This window comes from Narcine bancroftii, chromosome 5, assembly GCF_036971445.1.
Source record: "Narcine bancroftii isolate sNarBan1 chromosome 5, sNarBan1.hap1, whole genome shotgun sequence".
Lineage (NCBI taxonomy): Eukaryota > Metazoa > Chordata > Chondrichthyes > Torpediniformes > Narcinidae > Narcine > Narcine bancroftii.
Genome location: NC_091473.1, coordinates 63,554,950 through 63,574,914, shown reverse-complemented (window position 1 = coordinate 63,574,914; position 19,965 = coordinate 63,554,950). Strand labels below are relative to the sequence as shown.

The 19,965-nt window shown below is 42.3% G+C and overlaps 2 protein-coding genes and 1 long non-coding RNA gene across 4 annotated transcripts in view; 1 reads left to right on the top strand and 2 right to left on the bottom strand.

Moving 5' to 3' along the window:
* Window positions 1-3,016, bottom strand: part of LOC138763448 (uncharacterized) — a 118,355-nt gene extending 115,339 nt beyond the window's left edge. The window contains exon 1 of the long non-coding RNA XR_011357569.1: window positions 2,797-3,016. This is a non-coding gene — a long non-coding RNA (uncharacterized lncRNA). The remainder of the gene's footprint in view (window positions 1-2,796) is intronic.
* LOC138763447 (syntaxin-6-like) overlaps window positions 1-19,965 on the top strand; it is a 48,215-nt gene that overhangs the window by 4,288 nt on the left and 23,962 nt on the right. For both annotated transcript variants that reach the window (XM_069937609.1, XM_069937608.1), the window contains exons 2-5: window positions 2,902-3,213; window positions 6,128-6,297; window positions 16,255-16,349; window positions 19,586-19,648. In XM_069937609.1, coding sequence (XP_069793710.1) covers window positions 3,179-3,213; window positions 6,128-6,297; window positions 16,255-16,349; window positions 19,586-19,648 — 363 coding nt within the window. In that variant the 5' untranslated portion in view covers window positions 2,902-3,178. The remainder of the gene's footprint in view (window positions 1-2,901; window positions 3,214-6,127; window positions 6,298-16,254; window positions 16,350-19,585; window positions 19,649-19,965) is intronic.
* kiaa1614 (KIAA1614 ortholog) overlaps window positions 19,519-19,965 on the bottom strand; it is a 170,323-nt gene continuing 169,876 nt past the window's right edge. Inside the window, exon 7 of the mRNA XM_069937605.1 lies at window positions 19,519-19,871. The gene's annotated coding sequence lies outside the window, so the exon portion shown is untranslated. The remainder of the gene's footprint in view (window positions 19,872-19,965) is intronic.

Genomic DNA, 19,965 nt, shown 5'->3' with positions numbered 1-19,965 from the left:
TACTTTTCACACAAAATATACAAGACAATGTATATATCAACTAACATCCACAAATTACATTAATTGTAAATAACATCAAGGAAGGGAAAAAGAGAAAAGAAGAGAAAGTATTATGTTAAAAAAAAAGATTACATCAAATCAGGACAGTTCAATTTAAACTGGCAGTAGAGCAACAATGCAATCCGACCTCTGTTTAACAGAATCAGAATTAATTGTCAGGAATAAGTCATGAAATTCGGTGTTTTGCGACAGCATCATACTTGAACATTCAATTTATACCATCTGACTAATCACTGTAAGAAATAATAATAAAAATAATAATAAGTGTGTGAGAAGTACGATAGTGTCTTTGGTTCATAAAATTATTGATTATTCAAGAATCTGATGGCAGCAGGGAAGAAGCTGTTCTTGTGCCATTGAATGCTTATCTTTAGGCTCCTGTACCTTTTTTCTGATGGAAGCAGATGAAGACAGTGTGGTCTAGGTGTTGGGGATCTTTGAAGATAGAGGCTGCTTTCTTAAGACATCTCCTCATGTAGATGTCCTCGATGGAGTAAAGTCTGGTGCCTGTGATGTTGCAGGCCAAGTTAACAACTCTCTGGAGTTTATTCTTGTCTTGAGAGTTGGTGCCTCCATACCAGGCTGTGATGCAACTGGTCTGAATACTCTCCACAGTACACCTATAAAAGCTTACAAGAGTCTCTGGTGACATACCAAATCTCCTCAGACACCTAACAAAGTATAGCCACTGGCATGCCTTCTTTGTGATTGCATCAACGTGACGGCTCCAGGACAGATCCTCGGAGATGTTGAGCCCCAGAAATTTGTAGCTCTTGACCCTCTCAACTACTGAGCCCTCGATGAGGAATGGATCGTATTCCCTTGACTTCCTCCTGAAGTCCACAATCATCTCCTTGGTTTTGCAGATGTTGAGTGCAAGGTTGTTATCATTGCACCATTCAATGAGCTGATCTATCTCCGTCCTTTATGCCTCTTCATTGCTGACTGTGATTCTACCAACAACTGGGGTGTCATTGGCAAACTTGTAGAATGCATTGAAATTGTGCCTGGCCACATAATCATGGGTGTATAGTGAGTAGAGCAGTGGGCTGAGCACGCATCCTTGGAGTGCACCTGTGTTGATAATCAGTGAGGAGGAAACTTTGTTTCCAATTCATACTGACTGATTTTCTGATGAGAAAGTCAAGGATCCAGTTGCAGAAGGGGTACAGTTCGTAGCTTCTCAATCATCGCTGAGGGAATAATGGTATTGAAGGCCTGTAGTCGCTGAAGAGCAGCCGTATGCATGAATTACTGTTTTCAAGGTGATCCTGAACTGAGTGGAGGGACAGTGACATTGCATCTACTGTGGAGCAATTGTGACAATAGGCAATAGATCTTTGGTTAGGTACGTGTTAACTCTGGCCTTGACCAGCCTCTCAAAGCATTTCATCACCATAGAAGTTAGTGCTCTGGTTATAGTCATTGAGGCAGCTCACACAGTATCAGTTTATTAATTATAACAGATCAACCAAGTCAATAGATTCAGGTTGGTTGTAAAGCAAGTTTTTCTTTGAGTAACTTCCATCCAGACTCTGGGGAATTTAACCACATAGGTTGTCCATCTGTAGAAAGATCCTCAAATGTGCAGGAAAGTGGAGGGAAAGTCTGCAGTTCCGTCTGAAGAGTTCAGCCATTACTTCTTTGTATTTGCTTCTTTTATTAAGAACTTCTAGCTGGTAATATTCCATGAAGCGAATAGCAGCTCCTTTAGTTCCACACTTTTGAGGTTCATGGATAACTCGGTCTGAAAATAATGAAAATATATAATATCTGGTCATGATCTCTCTTCAGGAGATGGTTTTTGTTATCTCAGTCCAGGATTGGGGGATTCTTCAAAATCCCCTTAAATATCTCTCCCAGATTGTTGGAAAAATATTCCAGTGGATTGTTTGAATTCAGGTTTTCTGGCAGACCAAAGATTCTCAAATTCAATCTTTGATTCCTGCTTTCCAAATCAATATATTTTTGTTTGTATTTCTCCACAACACTGTAACTTTCTTTAAATTCTTGTTAACTTAGTTAAATTGTTACTACGTATATCAGATACTTTTCCCATTTTTACCACTCTGTCGTCCAAACCACCAAGATACTTTTTAATATCCAAAATCTGAATCAGTCTCTTTAACTGAATCTCTCAAATCAAGCACAATTTTTTCCAAAGTTGGCAGCTTCCACTCGAGACATCGATTCCATAATAGAGAGATACTGGTCCTCGGTGTCCTTTGTCATTCTTTCCATTTTTCCCTTTCTTACCTTTTGCAAAAGATGCACCCTTATTTATAATAGACATTTTCAGAAGTTGAACAAGAGGTCCTTTTTTTCTGAATAAAAGTTACATGGCTGTTCAAAAGTGAAATAGAGCTTAAAAGGTGGGAGGAGTGCCTAAAAGCAATTTACTCCCTGCTCTGCCAGCAGGAGACTCCCGATTGTACTTTTCTTCAGTGTCCCTTGCACTTTGTTTTATTCTAACACCACCCATTATATTCTTGCACTATTTGCCTTACCAGGAATGGGTCGACTTGCCTGGATAGTGTGCAAAGCAACGTTTCTCACTACATTTCGGCACACATGGCATTAAACAATTTAACACTGGAACAAATTGTCGGCCAGATTACAAACTTTAGTCCACAAATACTTCATAAACGAAACCAAAAACTTTCCTTACATTTTGCAAATCAATAGCCCACTTAACATTAATTATGAAGAAGGAGGGTTTTTTAAAAACACACGGACCTTCTGATGGTCTGAAGCAGCTCCTGAGTTCTCAGATATTGGGGATGGAGGTTCTGTCTGGAGGAGAGATCCAAAGTCCTTTCCAATTTTCCCTTCTGCACACAGGCTTCACCAGGGTGGCCTTTGAAGAGCAAGGAGGGCTGAACGAGTCAGAAATCAACTCCCCCCCTCCCCTTCATCCAAGGTGGGTTGGTCTTGTGCTATCCGGGACGAAAAAGAGTCCCCGTAACCCGGGGCAACGGACACCCTCTGACCCGGCAGTGCTTCTTGGCAGCAAGATGGCGGCGAGGAAGGATTGAAGATTGACTCGACTGTTGAGGGGTGGAGCGTACACTGGAATCGTCGCAGCTTCTTGCTAGGTTTACGGTTACCGACTGCCGCCATGTCGATGGAGGATCCCTTTTTCGTGGTGAAAGGGTCAGTAGCGCCTTTGGGTAGTGCGGACGGGGCTTGAAGTAATCCCTCCCGCTCCCACCTTCCCATTCCGCCCCGAACCTCCCCATTCAGTTATCCACACACCGGCTTCCCCACCGCAGCCCTTTCCCCTGCACGCCCTCCCGTCCCCTAACCTTTCCTCTCTAACCATCCCACCACTACCCATTCCTCCACGCACCCTTCCCTCACCCCATCTTTTCCTTTCCCACCACTAACCATAGAACATTATAGCACAGAAAACAGGCCGTTTGACTGTTCTCGTACGTGCCGAACTATTATTCTGCCTGCTCCCAATGACCTGCACCCAGTCCATAGCCCTCATATACCCCACCCACGTAAATGTCCAAATTTTTCTTAAATGTGAAAAAGTTCTTCCAAACGTTTCCCCCCCCCCCCCAAAATTTTTACCCTTTCACCCTTAACTCATGTCCTCACCTATTCTCAGTGTAAAAAGACTACTTGCATTTATTCTACCTAAACCCCTCATAATTGTGTATACCTCCATCAAATCTCCCCTCATTCTTCTATACTCCAGGCAATAAAGTCCTAACCTGTTTATCCTTTCCCTGTAATTCAATTCGTGAAGTCCTGGGATAATCTTAGTAAATCTCTGCCCTCTTTCAATCTTATTGGTCTCCCTCCTGGAGTTAGCTGACCAAAACTGCACTTAATACTCCAAATTTGTCTTCACCAATGACAACTTTTATCATAACATCCTAATTCTTGTACTCAATTCTTTGATTATGAAGGTCAATATGCCAAAAGCTCTCTTTACAATTCTATCTACATGTGACACCACTTCTAGGGAATTGTGTATCTGTATTCCAGATCCCTCTGATCTCCTGCACTCAGTCCCTGTGTATTTCCTTTCTTGGTTTGACCTTCCAAAATGCAATGCCTCCATCTGCCATTCTTCCAGCTGGTCTCAATCCCACTGCAAGCTTTGAAAACCTTTGCTGTCCACAACACCTCCAATCTTTGCATTATCTACAAACTTGCTGATCCAATTTACCACCTTATCATCTGGATTATTGGTATAGATGACATATAACAATGGTCCCAGCACTGATACCTGAAGCATGCCACTAATCACAAGCCTCTGGTCTGAGAAGCAATCATCCACTACACCTCTCTGGCTTCTCCCCCATAGCCAATATCAAATCCAGTTTAGTACTCACCATGAATACAAGGTTCTGAACCTTCCTTTCTAACCTCCATGTGGAAACTTGTCAAATGGATTACTAAAGTTCATGTAGATAACATACATAGCCTTTTCTTCATCAATTTTCCTGCTAACCTCCTTGAAATACTCTAAGATTGGTTAAATGTGACCTGCCATCCTGATTATCCCTAATCAGTCTCTGTCTATCCAAATACTTGTATACCTGATCCTTAAGAAGACCTTCCAATAATTTATCTATGTCAGCCTCTCCGGCCTATAATTTTGTGGGTTACTTTTGGAGTCTTTTTTAAACAATGGAACAACATGAGCAACCCTCTAATCATCCAGCACCTCACCAGTGGCTAAAGACATTTTAAATATTTCTGCTAGGGCCCCTGCAATTTTCTACACTAGCCCTCTCAAGGTCCGAGGGAATATCTTGTCGTGCACTGGGGATTTATCCACCCTTATTTAAGACAGCCTTGCTGCTTGTTTTCCTTACTTCCTTGGACTCTGCCAGTTTCCTGAGAAAATACTGATGCAAAAAAAAACCTCCATACATAACTGTCACTCTGACCTTTAAGGGGACCAATTTTTTAAAAATCATTTTACTTTTAATATACCTCTGATAACTCTTAGGACTTTCCTCAACATTGACTGCCAAAGCAACCTCAAGCCTTCGTTTAGCCCTCCTGACTTCCTCCTTAAGTTTTTTCTTACATTTTATGAACTTCACAAGTACCTCATTTGCTCCTCATAGCCTATACCTGCTATACACCTTAACCAGATCCCAAATATTCCTTGAAAACCAAATTTCTCATTGCTTGTTAACTTTGCCTTTAATACTGACACAAACATATAAACTCTGTGCTCCCACACATCCTGCCCCAATGATCCTCTCACTTACACCCGCTACCCATTGCACCAGCCGCGACCCCTTCGCTGCCCCGCCGCGACCCCTTCGCTGCCCCGCCGCGACCCCTTCGCTGCCCCGCCGCGACCCCTTCGCTGCCCCGCCGCGACCCCTTCGCTGCCCCGCCGCGACCCCTTCGCTGCCCCGCCGCGACCCCTTCGCTGCCCCGCCGCGACCCCTTCGCGGCCCCGCCGCGGCCCCTTCGCGGCCCCGCCGCGGCCCCACCCACCACTGCACTTTTGCCTCTCCATCAGCCCCTTCCCCTCCAGTCTTTCCATCCACACACCCATCTAATTCCCCCCTTCCTTCCCCAGTCACTCTCCCAAATCTCTCCCACTGATGTCTTTTTACCCCACACACCTTTGCTCACCTTCATCCCTGAACCATTAGCCTCCTTTCATCACTGTTGCTTTCTCTTCTCTTTGCCTTCCCAAATTCTCTCCCTTCACAATCTCCCTCCACACTCTCACCACCCTCCCCACTGCTTGTCCTTTGCCCATACACCTTCATCCTACTCCTTACGACTGTCCCATTCCCTATTGTTTTACACTTACCCCTCACTAATCCTTTCCTCCATATGCTTCTCTCCGCTCCCTACCCTCACACTGCCGAAGCTGCTCCCCCCCCTTTGTGCCATCACCTCACTGCACCAACTGTTCTTCCCTTGCTCACTGGTGCCAGTGTGTCCCACATCCCCCCCTACTCCTGCAAGTTCAATTTTACCCCATTTTGTCAAGATTTTTCTCCACTGTGCCCCTTATATGTCACTGTTAATGCTGTGTAGTCAAAACACATCTGTTTACCAATATGTCTTCTTGCAGTGAAGTGCAAAAAGCAGTCAATACTTCCCAAGCGCTGTACCAACGATGGAATGAACTCCTGACTGATCCCTCTTCAGCCAGCAAGGAAGAGTGTGACTGGACAACCAATGAGCTGAGGAACAGTCTTCGTAGTATTGAGTGGGACCTGGAGGATCTTGATGAGACTATTAATATCCTTTAACTGTAGGTGCAGTGCCTTGATATTCCCTTTAAAGTAATTTCTGTCACTCTTCTAATGGTTCTGACTTGTTGACATTGCATCAGCTAATGAGAGGTAAGAGTTTTCAAGGTTTATGTCAATACCATGTGTCCAGTTTGTCCGGTATGCCCTAAGAGTTTCTTTTATCTATAGAGCCGTTACCTGTCAAAACCTCTTCAAAAGCTATTGGTGTAACTTTGTGCTGAATTGCAAATTACTTTGTTTCTGCAGCATATTATTTGTAATGCACTTTAATCATGGAGTTATACGGAATAGAAATGACACTTCCAAGCTAGTTCCATTTGCCTGCATTCTTCCAAACCTTGAAGGTTCAAATACCAGTCTAAATGTCTTTTAAACACATCATTTCCACTGGTGGCTCATTCCACATATCCTCTACCCTCTTTGTGAAAAATTCACCCCTTAGCTTCCTTTTAAATCTTTCTCCTCTTACTTTAAATGTATGCCCTCAAATTTTGGACTCCATTACTCGGGGTGGGGAACTTTAGTTCATCACAGAATTCTATGCGATTTTGATCTCCATTCATTTGGAGGAAATAAAAGTCATTTAGGTGACTCCCTATTCCTAGTTTTTAAGCCTGAAGGTAACACTACATCAGGTGCTCATGCAAATACATTTTAAACATGCTGATGGTTTCTGCAGCACACTCGCTATCTTCTATTGAGTTGCTAGCTGCCCCATGTCTCTGCATATTTCTGTTTGAGTTCGAGAAGTACACTGGTCTCTTCATCAGTCCAAATGAACGGAGGCCCCCCCCACCACCTTTCTGACTATTCCCAAACCAGATGCAGTTGTTCCTGACCATTAAGTGCTTGTGACATTTGCATTATCCAAAGTCAGTTTTGGACCAGAACCCAGTTTGAAGAGCAAGGTCAGGAACACACCAATCAGTGGATTTTTACTGGACTCTTCACCAATCTTACTATATACATTAAATCTATAATTATGAAGCCCTCTACAAAGAGAAAGAGGTCCTTTCTTTTCAGCCTGTCTGGGGTCCTATATTTTTACATATTTCAAGTACAAATATTGTTGTATGGCAGTTATGTTACTGGAATGGCAGCCTGGATGCTGAACCATGATTCAGAGACCTGAGTAAGAATCTCAATAAAACAGATGAGATTTTTTTAAAAGCTTATAACAAGAATCACAAAATTACAGGTTTGTTGTGTAAAATATGTATGGTTCATCCATACCTAGGATGGCTTGGACTTGACACCAGACCCACCAATGTGGTTGACCCTTTATAACAGTTCAGAGGCAAACAGGGATGCACGATTAGTGCCAACCACACAGAACTATAGAACATCAAAGCACTGAAACCAGTCTTCCAGCCCATCTAGTCCACGCTCAACTATTTGTTCCATCTAGTCCCATTGATCTGCAGGAACCATACCTGTCCTGTCTTTGTACCTATCCAATCTTCTCTTAAAAGTTGAAATCAAACCAACATCTACCACTTCTGCTGGCAGCTCATTCCACACTCTCACTACCCTCTGAGTGAAGACGTTTCCCCTATACTTCTATTAAATTTGCCATCATTCTTAAAAGCTCCAAGGAATAAAGTCCTAACCTATTTAACCTTTGGTATAACAGCTCCTTGTGTCCCAGTAACATTCTTATAAATTTATGCTGCACTCTTTCAGTTTTATTGATATCTTTTCTGTAGGTAGGTGACAAAAACTGCACATAATACAGGTACACAATCCTTTATCCGGACATCTAAAATCCGGAAAGCTTCAAAAACCGGCATTTTTTCCTGGTGATGGTACAGCGGAGGGAGATCGAGAAAAAGAGACAGCAGCGCGACTAGGTTGGGTGGGGAAGGGGGGGGGGAGGAGAGACGGCAGCGCGACTTGGGCGGGCTAGGGGGAAAGAGACGGCAATTGGGTGGGCAAGGGGTAGCGACTCGAGTGGGCGGGGGGGAGAGACCCCAGCATGACTGGAAGGGGGTGGATATGGCAGCACAATTCGGGTGGCCTTAAATCTGGAGCAGCTGGCTTTTGTTCTGAAATCCAGAAAAATCCGAAATTTGGAACACACTGTCCCCCAAGGGTTCTGGTTAAAGGATTGTGCATCTGTACTCCAAATATGCCCTCACCATTATCTTATATAATTTCACTTTAACATCCCAACTCCTATATTCAATACTGATTTATGAAGGCCACTGTACTTTCATTACGACCCTATCCACTCGTGACACCGCTTTCAAGGAATTATGTATTTATTCCCAGATCCCTCTTCTATCACACTGTGCAGTGCCCTACCATTTACTATGCTATCCTGGTTTGTCCTCCCAACGTGCAATACATCACACATGTCCTCATTAAATACCATCTGCCATTTTTACAGCCCATTTTTCCAGATAGTACAGATTCCTCTGCAAGTTTGAGAGCCTCCCTCATTGTCCACAATGCCTCCAATTTTTAGTGTCTTTTGTAAACTTGTTGATCCAGTTTACCACATTATCATCCAGATTCTTGATATAGATGTCAAACAACAATGGATCCAACAACAATTCCTGAGGCACACCACTAGTCACAGGCTTCCAGTTAGAGAGGCAATCATCTACTACCACTCTCTGGCTTCTCCCACAAAGCCAATGTTTTATCCAGGTCACTACTTCATCCTGAACGGCAAGTTACAACTTTCTTGACCAAGCTCCCATGTGGGACCTTAATCATGAAGTCAACATCCACTGCCTTTCCTTCTTCAACTTTTTTGGTAACCTCAATAAAAATCTCAGTTCAGTTAGACATTACCTACCATGCAGAAAACCATATTGACTATTCCTAATCAGTTCATTTCTATCCAAGTACCTTCTAACAACTCACCCACTACTGACATTTGGCTCACTGGCCTATAATAATGCAGATTATTCTTAGAGTCTTTATTAAACAACAGAAGAACATTAGCTATCTTTCAATTCTCTGGCATCCCACTTGTTGCTAAGAGAGTTTTGAATACCTCTGCGCGGGCCCCTACAGTTTCTGCACAAGCCTCCCTCAAGGTCCAGGGGATGTCTGAGGATTTATCCATCCTTTACTTCAAGACAGCAAGCATCTCATGCTTTGTAATCTGTATAGGGTCATTTGCTTTTCTTTGCATCAGATTCAGATTTATTGTCAGAGTACATCACATACAACCTGAGATTATTTTTCCTGCTGGCAAGGGAGAGTTACCACTTATTGGTAGCGCAAAAAACTGTAATCAACGCACACGTGTAAACAAATAAAGAAATGTAAACAAACTACAAGACAGATTTTTTAAAAATCAATAAAGTGCAAAAGTGATGAGTCCCTGATTGAGTTTGTTGTTGAGTCTGGTAGAGGGGTAGCAGCTGTTCCTAAACCTGGTGGTGCAAGTCTCATGGCACCAATACTTCCTTCCTTATGGTAGCAGCGAGATCAGAGCATGGGCTGGGTGCTGTGGATCCTTGATGATTGCTGCTGCTCTCCAATGGCAGCGTTCCATGTAGATGTTCATGATAGTGGGGAGGGTTGTGAAGTCCTGGGCTGTGTCCACTACCTTTTGCAGGACTTTACGCTCGGGGGTGTTAGGGGTATCATACTAGACCATGATGCAGCCAGTCAGCACATTTTCTGTCGCACATCTGTAGAAATTTGCCAGGGTTTTTTGATGTCGTACCAAACCTCTGCTTACTCCTGAGAAAGTAGTGGTGCTGATGTGCTTTCTTCACAATGCATTAGTGTGTTTGGTCCAGGAAAGATCCTCTGAGATAAAAAACACCCAAGAACATTAAATTTGCTCACCTATCCAACTATGATCCCCCAATAATCACTGGATCATACACCTCTGGTGTTCCCTTCCTGAAGTCAGCAATCAGCTCCTTGGTTTCGGTGACATTGAGTGTGAGGTTGTTGTTGATGCAACATTCAGCCAAGTTTTCAATCTCCCTCCTGTATGCTGACTCATTGTCCCTTTTTATACAGCCCACTACCATGGTATCCTCAGCAAATTCATCGATGGTGTTGTTGTCGTACTGAGCCACCCAGTCATGGGTGTATAACAAATAGAGCAGTGGGCTCTGGTATTGATGGAGATTGTGGAGATGTTCATACCAGTCCTCACTGATGTAGTCTGGAGATGAGGAAACCCAGGATCCAATTACACAGTGGGGTGTTAACTCCTCGGTCTTGAAGTTTGCTGATCAATTTTGAGGTTGTGATAGTATTGACTTGCCAGACTGTAGTTGATAAAGTGCATCCTGATGTATGCATCTTTGCTGCTCAGATGTTCCAGGGCTTTGTGTAGAGCCAGTGAGATGGCATCTGCTGTAGACCCGATGCTATAGTAGGTGAATTGGAACTGATCCTTGTTGCTGCTTGGACAGAATTTGATGTGCTTCAGCACTCTCATTTTCAAAACATTTCATCACTGCTTACATGAGTGCCACTGGTTGGTAATCATTTAGCCAGGTTACCACACTCTTGGGCACCAGTACAATTGACACCTCACTGCTATAGACTCTGTGTCTACCTCCCAGATAAACACAGATGCAAAAAAAAATTTAAATCTCCCCCATCTCTTTGACTTCATGTATAGATGACCACTGATCTTCAAGAGGATTAATTTTGTCCCTTGCTATTCTTTGCTCTTGTATCTGTCGAAGCCCTTTGGATGTTCCTTCATCTTGTCTGCCAGAACAACCTGATGCCTTCTTTAACCCTCCTGATTTCCATCTGAATCCAATTCAGAAAATATCGCCTTTCTTTCTTTCCCCAAACTAAAGTGACCTCAACCACTTTTACCATTTGGTCAATGCACGACCACCTATACGTCGTCATCTGTGTTAATAGAGTTCAGCAATCCCCATTGGAGAATGGGATGTAGCGCACGTAACCAGACGTATGCAACAACCTCCTGCGCGCAACATATGCATCTCGTGTCTTTTGTATATAAAGGCTTATGTTTGTAGGTACTGTACTTTCTATTTATCATGGCTTCCAAGCACAGTAAAACCAGTGCTAGTGATCACAGCAGCAAGAGGCAAGGAGAAGTATCGATTTGGAAGTGAAACAAAAGTGGAAAAGCAATGACTGCTATTGCTCAAAATGATGATCCTCAAAAACAAAGAAAAAATTCTCCAAGCTGTTAAAGGATTGGTTCCACTTGAAAGCTACAAGGCTAACGAAAATGCAAGAGGGACCTACAGAATATCAGATATGGAGAAACTGCTAATTACATGGATGGAGGATCGAACATAAAAACGAGTCCCTCTCAGCACATTGACAATCACTGCTAAAGCATGAAGCTTGTTCCAGGAAAAAGGGAAAGCAGGACCAGACTATGATCTCGAGTTTAGTATTAGCTTTGGATGTGAAAGTGAGTGGTGAGCCTGCGAGGGCAGCAGAAGTATTTGATGAAACCTTGGATAAACTTAATTGTGAAAGGAGGTTGTTTGCCCCAGCAAATTTTTAATATGGATGAAACCTCCTTATTCTGGAAGCGAATGCCTGAAAGGACCATTATCCATAAGGAAACCAAGTCAGTGCCAGACTTTAAGGCTTTTAAAGACAAAGTGACAGTGTTGTTAGGAGACAATGTTGCTGGGTACAAGTTAAAGCCATTTCTTAGTTGGCTTGGTGAAAACCCTAGGGCTTTTAAGAACATTAACAAACACACCTTACAGGACTGATTTTGAAAAGTCCCGGATGAAACAAATGCTATTTCAGGATGCCCTTCTCAATTGCTATGCCAGTGAAATGGAAAAAAAGAACTGCTTGGAAGAAGGCATACCTTTCAAGATTTTGCTAATTATAGACAATGCTCCAGGACATCCCCCTTTCATTGGTGACCTCCACTCCAACATCAAAGTTCTGTTCCACGAAACACCACCTCTAATCCAGCCATTGGACCAAGGGGTTATTGCAGCATTCAAGACCTACTACCTGAGGAGGACCTTTGCTCAGGCTGATGCTGCAATTGATGACACTGCTGCAGTTCTGGAAGGAGTACAACATTTTGCACTGCATAAAGAACCTTGATGTGACCAAAGAGTGCATGAATAGCATATGGAAAAAAATAATTAAGCAGTATATGCATGACTTTAAGGGATTTGAAAATTATGATGAGATTAATAGAGCTGTTGTCGATATGGTAAACAACAACCCGAATTTAGACATAGATGCTGAGGACATTAAAGAGCTCCTAGAGGTGGTTCCTGAGGAACTAACAAATGAAGAGTTGCTAGAGCAAGAGCTAATAGCTGAAGAAGAGTCAAAGGAAAAAGAAAGTACAGAAGGAGAAGAACAGGTGCAGAAGAAGTTCACTGTTAAGGGGCTAGCCAAATTCTTTGCAGACTTAACAGCTTGTTGAAGAGTTGGACCCAAACACTGAACACTTTTCACTAATAGAAAGGAATGCTTATGAAGTGTTTGCTGCATACAAAGAAATTTATGAAGAAAAGAAAAAGCAAACTAGGCAAACAACACTGGACGTGTTCCTGAAGAAGCCAACACCCAAGAAGAGCCTCAGCCATGTCCTTCAGGCATTTACAGAGTGACAGTTCATCAATGGAGGTTATACGACCTGAAACTTCCAGTGGATCACTGAGGAAGTTGAGAACAGTGATGAGGATGACCCTGATTCTCTTTGCTAAATTGTGTGTGATAAAGTGTTCACGTAAAAGTTTAAAAAGTGAAAAAAAAAGTGACATTTTAATTTGATGTAAGTTTAGTATCCCACATAGTTTTACTAAGTATACTGTATACAGTAATATGGTGTTTGCACAACATCCACATCGCTTAACGCCCAATTCACAGCATATTGTGGATATTAAGCAGTGCATACCTGTATCTATCTGGAAGCCTCTTAAACACTACTATTGTATCTGCTTCCATCACTACTTCTGGCAGCCCATTGCTGGCATCCACCACTCTCTGTGTAAAATATTTGCCCTGCACATCTCCATTAAACTTCTTCCCCTTCACCTTAAACATGTCATCTGGCATATGATGCTCTTCCCCTGGGCAAAAGTTCTGATTGTCCACCCTTTCAATGCATCTCATGATTTTATAACCTTCAATAGGTCACCTCTCAGATTCCAGTGCCTCAGAGAAAACGACCCAAGTTTGTCCAATCTAGCACCATAATTCGTCCCTTTTAATCCAGACAATATTCTGGTAACCCTCTTTTGTACCCTTTCCAAAGCCTTCACATCCTTCCTGTCATGGGGTAACTAGAATTGCACAAAGTATTCCAAGTGTGGCCACCCAATGAAGACAAACATACTGTATACCTTCTTTATCACCCTATCTATTTGCATGGATCTATGGTTCCAGATGCACAGATCCCTCTGCCCATCAATACTTTTAAGAATCCTGCCATTGACTGTATACATCCCCCTTACATTTGACCTTCCAAAATGAAATACCTCATGCTGTCTGAACATAGAACACTGCAGCACAGTACAGGCCCTTTGGCTCTTGATGTTTACCGATCTATATATTCTTACAAAAATAAAACTAAACCCTTCCCACCTCGTAACCCTCTATTTTTCTTTCATCCATGTGTTTCAGAGTCTCTTAAATGCCCCTAATGTTTCAGCCTCCACCACTAACCCGGCAAGGCATTCCAGGCACCCACAACTCTCTTTTTAAAAAAAAACATCCCTGATGTCTCTCCTAAACTTTCTATTCCTGCCCTGGTAAAAAGGTGCTGGCTGTCTACCTTATGCCTCTCAGAATCTTGTAGACTTCTAAGTCTGGATTAAACTCCATCTGCCATTTCTTTGCCCACATCTGTAATTGACCTATATCCTGTCATATTCTTTGATAACCCTCTACGCTGTCCACAATTCCACCAATCTTTATCATCTACAAACTTACTAACCCACCTACCTACTTTTTCACATGTCGTTTCTATCTTCAATAGAATCATTTTTGCTTCTCCTGTGTTACTACATCCTGTAATTTTGTGATTAGAACTATGATGTGCTAGCCATGTGTCAGCCTGGAGATGAAGTTCACTATGCAATGAAAGGTACAAATAAAATATTGATAGGCAAAATTCCCATGTCAGAATTTCCAATGCTAATATTTGAGTAACTGGAATGTTAAAATACTTCTGTTTAGCAACAAACAAATGCAGTTCTTTCTTAGAATTCAGTTGGTGAAAATGTGTGATTTAGGTTTTAGAGAAAGAGGAGGAATGGAGAATACAAGGAATTTTCACTTGACGGCAGAGACCAAAACCTGAAAGCAAAAATAATGGCAATGTTTGAAATTTGAAATTACAACAGAAATAAAAATCTAAAAGCACCTTTCCGCCATTTTCTGTTTTCATTTCATGGTTTCAGCAACATCTGTTGCTATTAAACCACTAAATCCTACCAGTGTTTGGAAAGAGAATTAGAAGCAGCCAAGTTGGCAAACGGAAAAAAATCAATTGTCAGAACAAGCTAATTTTTAAAATTATTTATTTTCCATCAATAAACAAAGAAATAGCATCACAAACTGCTTCAAAATGTACAGATATCCCCAGCAATCTGCATGCATGCGATGTTTCTCCCCCTCCCTCTCAAATCCCCTTAAAAAAAAAAGGGAAAAGAAAAGAGAACAATGTTAACGGTTCCGATGAATGTCCAGGGAGGCCGTGGAGTCACCCCCTTATGTAATTTCTTTTATTAATCTATCTATTTGTAATTTTGTCAGGGTGTGGTTACAGCTGTGCTCCCGCGTACGTCTGATATGACTGCCATATTTTAACAAAGGTGCTATGTCAGTTTCTAAGATTGTACGTGATTTTTTTTCCTTGGGAATACAGCTGTGCATCTCTGCAGTCCACCTACTGATAAGGGGAGGGGAGTCACCGCTCTGCAATTTTTACTATGGACAAAGCAATTAATACAAATTGAATTTGGTTAATTTGTAGCTTATGTCCATGAGGTTCCCAAGGACATACAACATTGGATCTGGCAGAAAGGTTACTTTTGTTATACTGGTTAGTATATTAGCCAAATCTTGCCAAAATGGTCCACCTTTGCGCAGGACAAGGTTGCATGAACAAACGTTCCCAACTCCACTCCACACCTGAAACAAGTCTCTGGCACCTCTGGTTTTGCCTTGTGAATCTTGTAGTGTGAGGTAGAGCTGGTGTAGAAAGTTGTATTGACCAGTCTGTATCTAGAATTAATCATTGTTGTCACAGTGTCTCTACACTAGTCTGACCAGAATCTCTCATCAATTATGATGCCCATCTCTCTCTTGATCTGTTGCTTAGGGACCTTGGAGAACCAAATACATTCTTGAAATAAATTTGGGTGCGTTTCCCAGTTGAAGAATCCCTTCAACCTTGCTAGGTGTAAGCAGGGTCATTGTAGACCCCCACCTATCCCTTAGAAAAGATCTTGACTGGAGGAAACAATAAAAGGTCCCATAAGACAAATTGTATATACCTTTTAGCTACTCGAAGGACACAAGCCTATGCCAAATCTTCAGGATTTTATTGCCATGTTCATGGGCATAAATTCGGAACAAGCTAATTTTATTTAAGGATAAGTAAAAGCAGAGCAGAAATGATATTTGACAATTTTATAAAATTCTGATGGTGGGGTGGAAGGTAATAGGTCAAATTACCCTCTGGCCTTTTGACTAAAAACATGTTTTAAAAGGAAGAGATCACTTTTTGTATCAAAAGGTTGGGTTACATGAAAAAGGGCATGTGTTTCTGTTTAGAGTCTGCCAAGGCTACTATTATGTTGAATTGGAAATATGCCTCGATTGGGGAAACTAAAAAATGCTTCAATGTGAGTGATTAATAATCGCTGAATTTGATTGCCTTCATGCAAGCCACCTTATAATTCACTGCATTAAAGATCACACAAAGCAAGTTGTTGTGGAGTTCTAATCAATTTTGTATGTATTTGCCTTAACTGCAACATACGTATCGTGGAGTCAAACCCTCGCAAGTTTAACCTTGATCCAGCAGAATTGTGTAAAAGGAAAGCGTTCATCACTAGTACCAAAGAAATTGTAAAGGTAAGTCCTGGTGATAGATTTGAAGAAAGGCATAAAAAATGAGAACTTTGTGTGAGCTCTGGTAGTGAGGTCCAGAGCTTTTAGGCTATGGGAAGATGAGGATCCAGTCTCCCTTTGGGCAAGGACATGATGGGGCAAATGAGCAGAAGTTGGAAGATTCTGAGGCGAGGGAGAACAGCTGCTTTGTTACTAAAGGTGTACTAATTTCAGGAATTAATTTGTTAGCATAGAAGCTGAATTGATAAACAGAAAATGGGTTTAAATCCCATGCAAATTAAGATCAATGTGCTGCAGTCAGATTGTAATTAAAAACCAAACTTGTACTGATGCAGTTAAGGGTAGGAAACTAGGTATCATTCATTACTCAGTGTGGCCTCTGCATTGCTAATACCAAGCTTAGACTAAACTTTCACTTTGCTGAGATCCAGGATGGTCATCTGGATCAATCGTTTTATTTCCCCTTCCCACCCGTGTCCAAAGCTTCATCCTTTGCCAGGTTGAGGGCTCATGCGAACTAGGAGGAAAGCACCTAATATTCTATCTAGGTAGTGTACAATGCAATTGCTTGTCGGTTGAATTCACACTCATGAACACATTAGGACAGAAACCTAACAGCCTGAATACACCTAAGATTATCTGATCTCAGAAGCTAAGCAGGCTCAGGCCTGGTCAATACTTGGAGGGGAGACCGCCTCAGATCACCTTGTGCTGTAGGTTTCTTTGATGGGCGCTAGACAAAGTGGCGACTCTGCCTTATGGTAGACAAAAGTTAAAGCATTTCATGTATGTTACATGACAATAATGGAACATTTACATACTCTTCTGTCTAATCCACCTACCCTTCCCCCCCCCCCCCCCCCCCATCCTCCTGTTATCCATTTTCATTCCCCTCCCAATTGACTCCAGCTATCATCACCCACCATTCCTCTCCCTGGTTCCCCTAACTACTCATCCACTGTTCTCATCTGCCCCCTATCCCCTCCTCATCTGATCCTAATCATACCTTCCACTCTTATCAAATTCCATAATCTGTAGCCCTTTGTTACCTATCACTCTCCCAACTCTCTGTTGCTATTTTTACTGTTCCCTCCCCCAGCTGGCTTCATCTGCCCATCAATCTATCTCGCCTTGATCCACCTACAACTTGCTATCTCTTAACCCACGACCCCTCCCCACAATTCTTGCAGTCTAGACAAAGGGACTTGACCTAGAATGTTGACTGTCCATTTGTCTCCACTGGTGCTGCCTGATCTGCTGAATACCCATTTAGGTTTATTTACTCCAGATTCCAGTATCTGCAGTATCTTGTGTCTCCGTCATTATCCTGTGTTATCTGAACTAAAATACAAAAAGCAAGGGCAGGTAGAGCATGGGCTAAATAAACAGCAAATCTCCCTCTGCAATCTTTCATTTCCTAATCCTACATTTCACTCTAAACAGCTCTCTGACTTGTTCCAGCCCTGCCATCAGTTGTCAAGGAAATGAGAACAGATTGGCAAAGTCAAATATGTTAAATGTGAAAGATTTTATTATGCTAATACTGTATGATGTTCTTGACAGAGTTTATACTTTTAATTATGGTATTGCTGATCTCTGTGGAAGAAAAATTTTGAGTGGGTACATAACTCCTGCAAATATGTTTATGACTCGTTCTTTATTGAGTACTGCATGGCCTACCTTGGTTGTTGGCATAGTTTAACTCTTGAATCTGAGGCTATTCATGCTTCCAGTCTTGCTCTTGCTTGGAGAGGTTGAGTGAGTGATATATGTAGACACTATTACAGAACAACTAGTATGGGAAGTGCAAAGATATATAGGGAGAGCTGCTGAAAGGCTTAAGAGGGAGTATTGCTGTGTGTTCAACCCATGCTGTACCTTCCCATCCCTAAGATTTGTAGTACATTACTTGTGATTGGGTCAATCCAGAGTTTGCATTGAAAAGCTACTTACCATTTACTGTATCAATGTAGGCACCATTGGAACAAATTGGTTGGTTAAAGGTCAGTGCAATAGTTAACATTCCTTTTCAAGTTTATTATTGCATTTACCAAAGTACAGTGAGGAAGTTATTTTGCATGCAATCCAGCGAGTCAATTTGTACACAGTTCAGCAGTTAAAAACACAGTACAGACTGTAGAGATACAGAGAGAGATCGATTAGTATAGAGCAGGGGTGTCAAACTCAAATTCACGGAGGGCCAAAATTAAAAACTTGGACTAAGTCGAGGGCCGAACTAAATATTTATTGAAAATTTTCAACAACATCTGCATGTTTTCTCTTCTTTCAACATATGTAATGTTAAACTTTTTCTTATTAAAATAAATGTTTAATAATAGTTTTGGATTGTGGGCATGAACTCTAGCAGGGTTATTTGTCATGCCCTCTTTCCATTGGTACAGATATCCTTTGATTTACACACTTTTCAAGTTTTATGCCTAATGAGCTTGTATCCAGGTGCAGGACCATTTTTAACCAGGAATATATTTATCACTGTGACATGAAACTATTGGAAGATCGTTTTATCCTGAGATTAAAGTTCATAATACTTTATGAACTCCCGCCTGTGTGCGGGAGGGCGGGGTTTGCGGGCGATCGGGTTGGACAACGACAGTGCGGGGGCATCGGCTCTTGCTGCAGGGTGGCATCTCGGCGGATCAGCGGCCCCGTCACCGTGAGTCGCAGGTTGGCCTGCGGCAGGGAGGGGGAGTGGGCAACGATCCTGGAGAGGTCAGGCCCGAGGCCTCCGGTTCCAGGCGCTGGGAAGCGGCCTTGGCTTCCCCTGACACTGGCCAGGCCCCAAAACCAGAGTCCATGGTGAGACCCTGCAACGTAAACAGAGGAGGTGGGGGCGATTAGCGGGCTGACACCAATGCATTCTGGGATTTATAGTATTAGCTGTGCATGCGCTATACTGGCACGGCGGCCAGCGGGCCACCTCTAATACATTTTTGAAATTATCTTGCGGGCCAAAATTGATGTTTTTTTTCAGGAGTCTGATAAAGATGGGAACAAAATTGTCCTTGAATCTGGTGGTGCATGATCTCATGCTAATAAATTCTCTTTTTCATGCGAAGATGGAGAAAAGAATGTGGCCGATGAATTCTTTCGCTTATTGGCTGCATTGCTGAGGCAGTGGGAAGTGCTGATGGAGGGGTGGGTCAGGGTGAAGGTTTGAACTGCGTGAAATTTGCAGATGTCTGCTAAAGCAAAACCTGATCTGTTCATTGTATTCACAGGAAATGAAAGATCACATGTCTAGTTCCTCGATGCAAGCATTGGTGGAGCAGAAAAACCGACAGGTGTGGGGCTTTCATTAGACCTTTATTTTTGATTGTGAAGCCTTGTCCTCAATAGGCAGCGCAGCTAGAATTTTTCCACAGCCTTTGGATACTGTCAATGGGGTAAACAAGCCGCAGCCTCCTAGTGGGTTTCCCTGATGAGATCATTGCCAATGACGTGAGCACTCTTTCAGGATTGTGCAGTTTAGCCTCGAGTTCTGTTCCCTAGTTCGGAATCACTTACCTGGAAAATTAAAGCACTTCTCAACACATCAACCTGCAGGTAGGGAACACATGCCCACTTTATCACAGTTAATCAGAACCCCAAAAAAACCAAA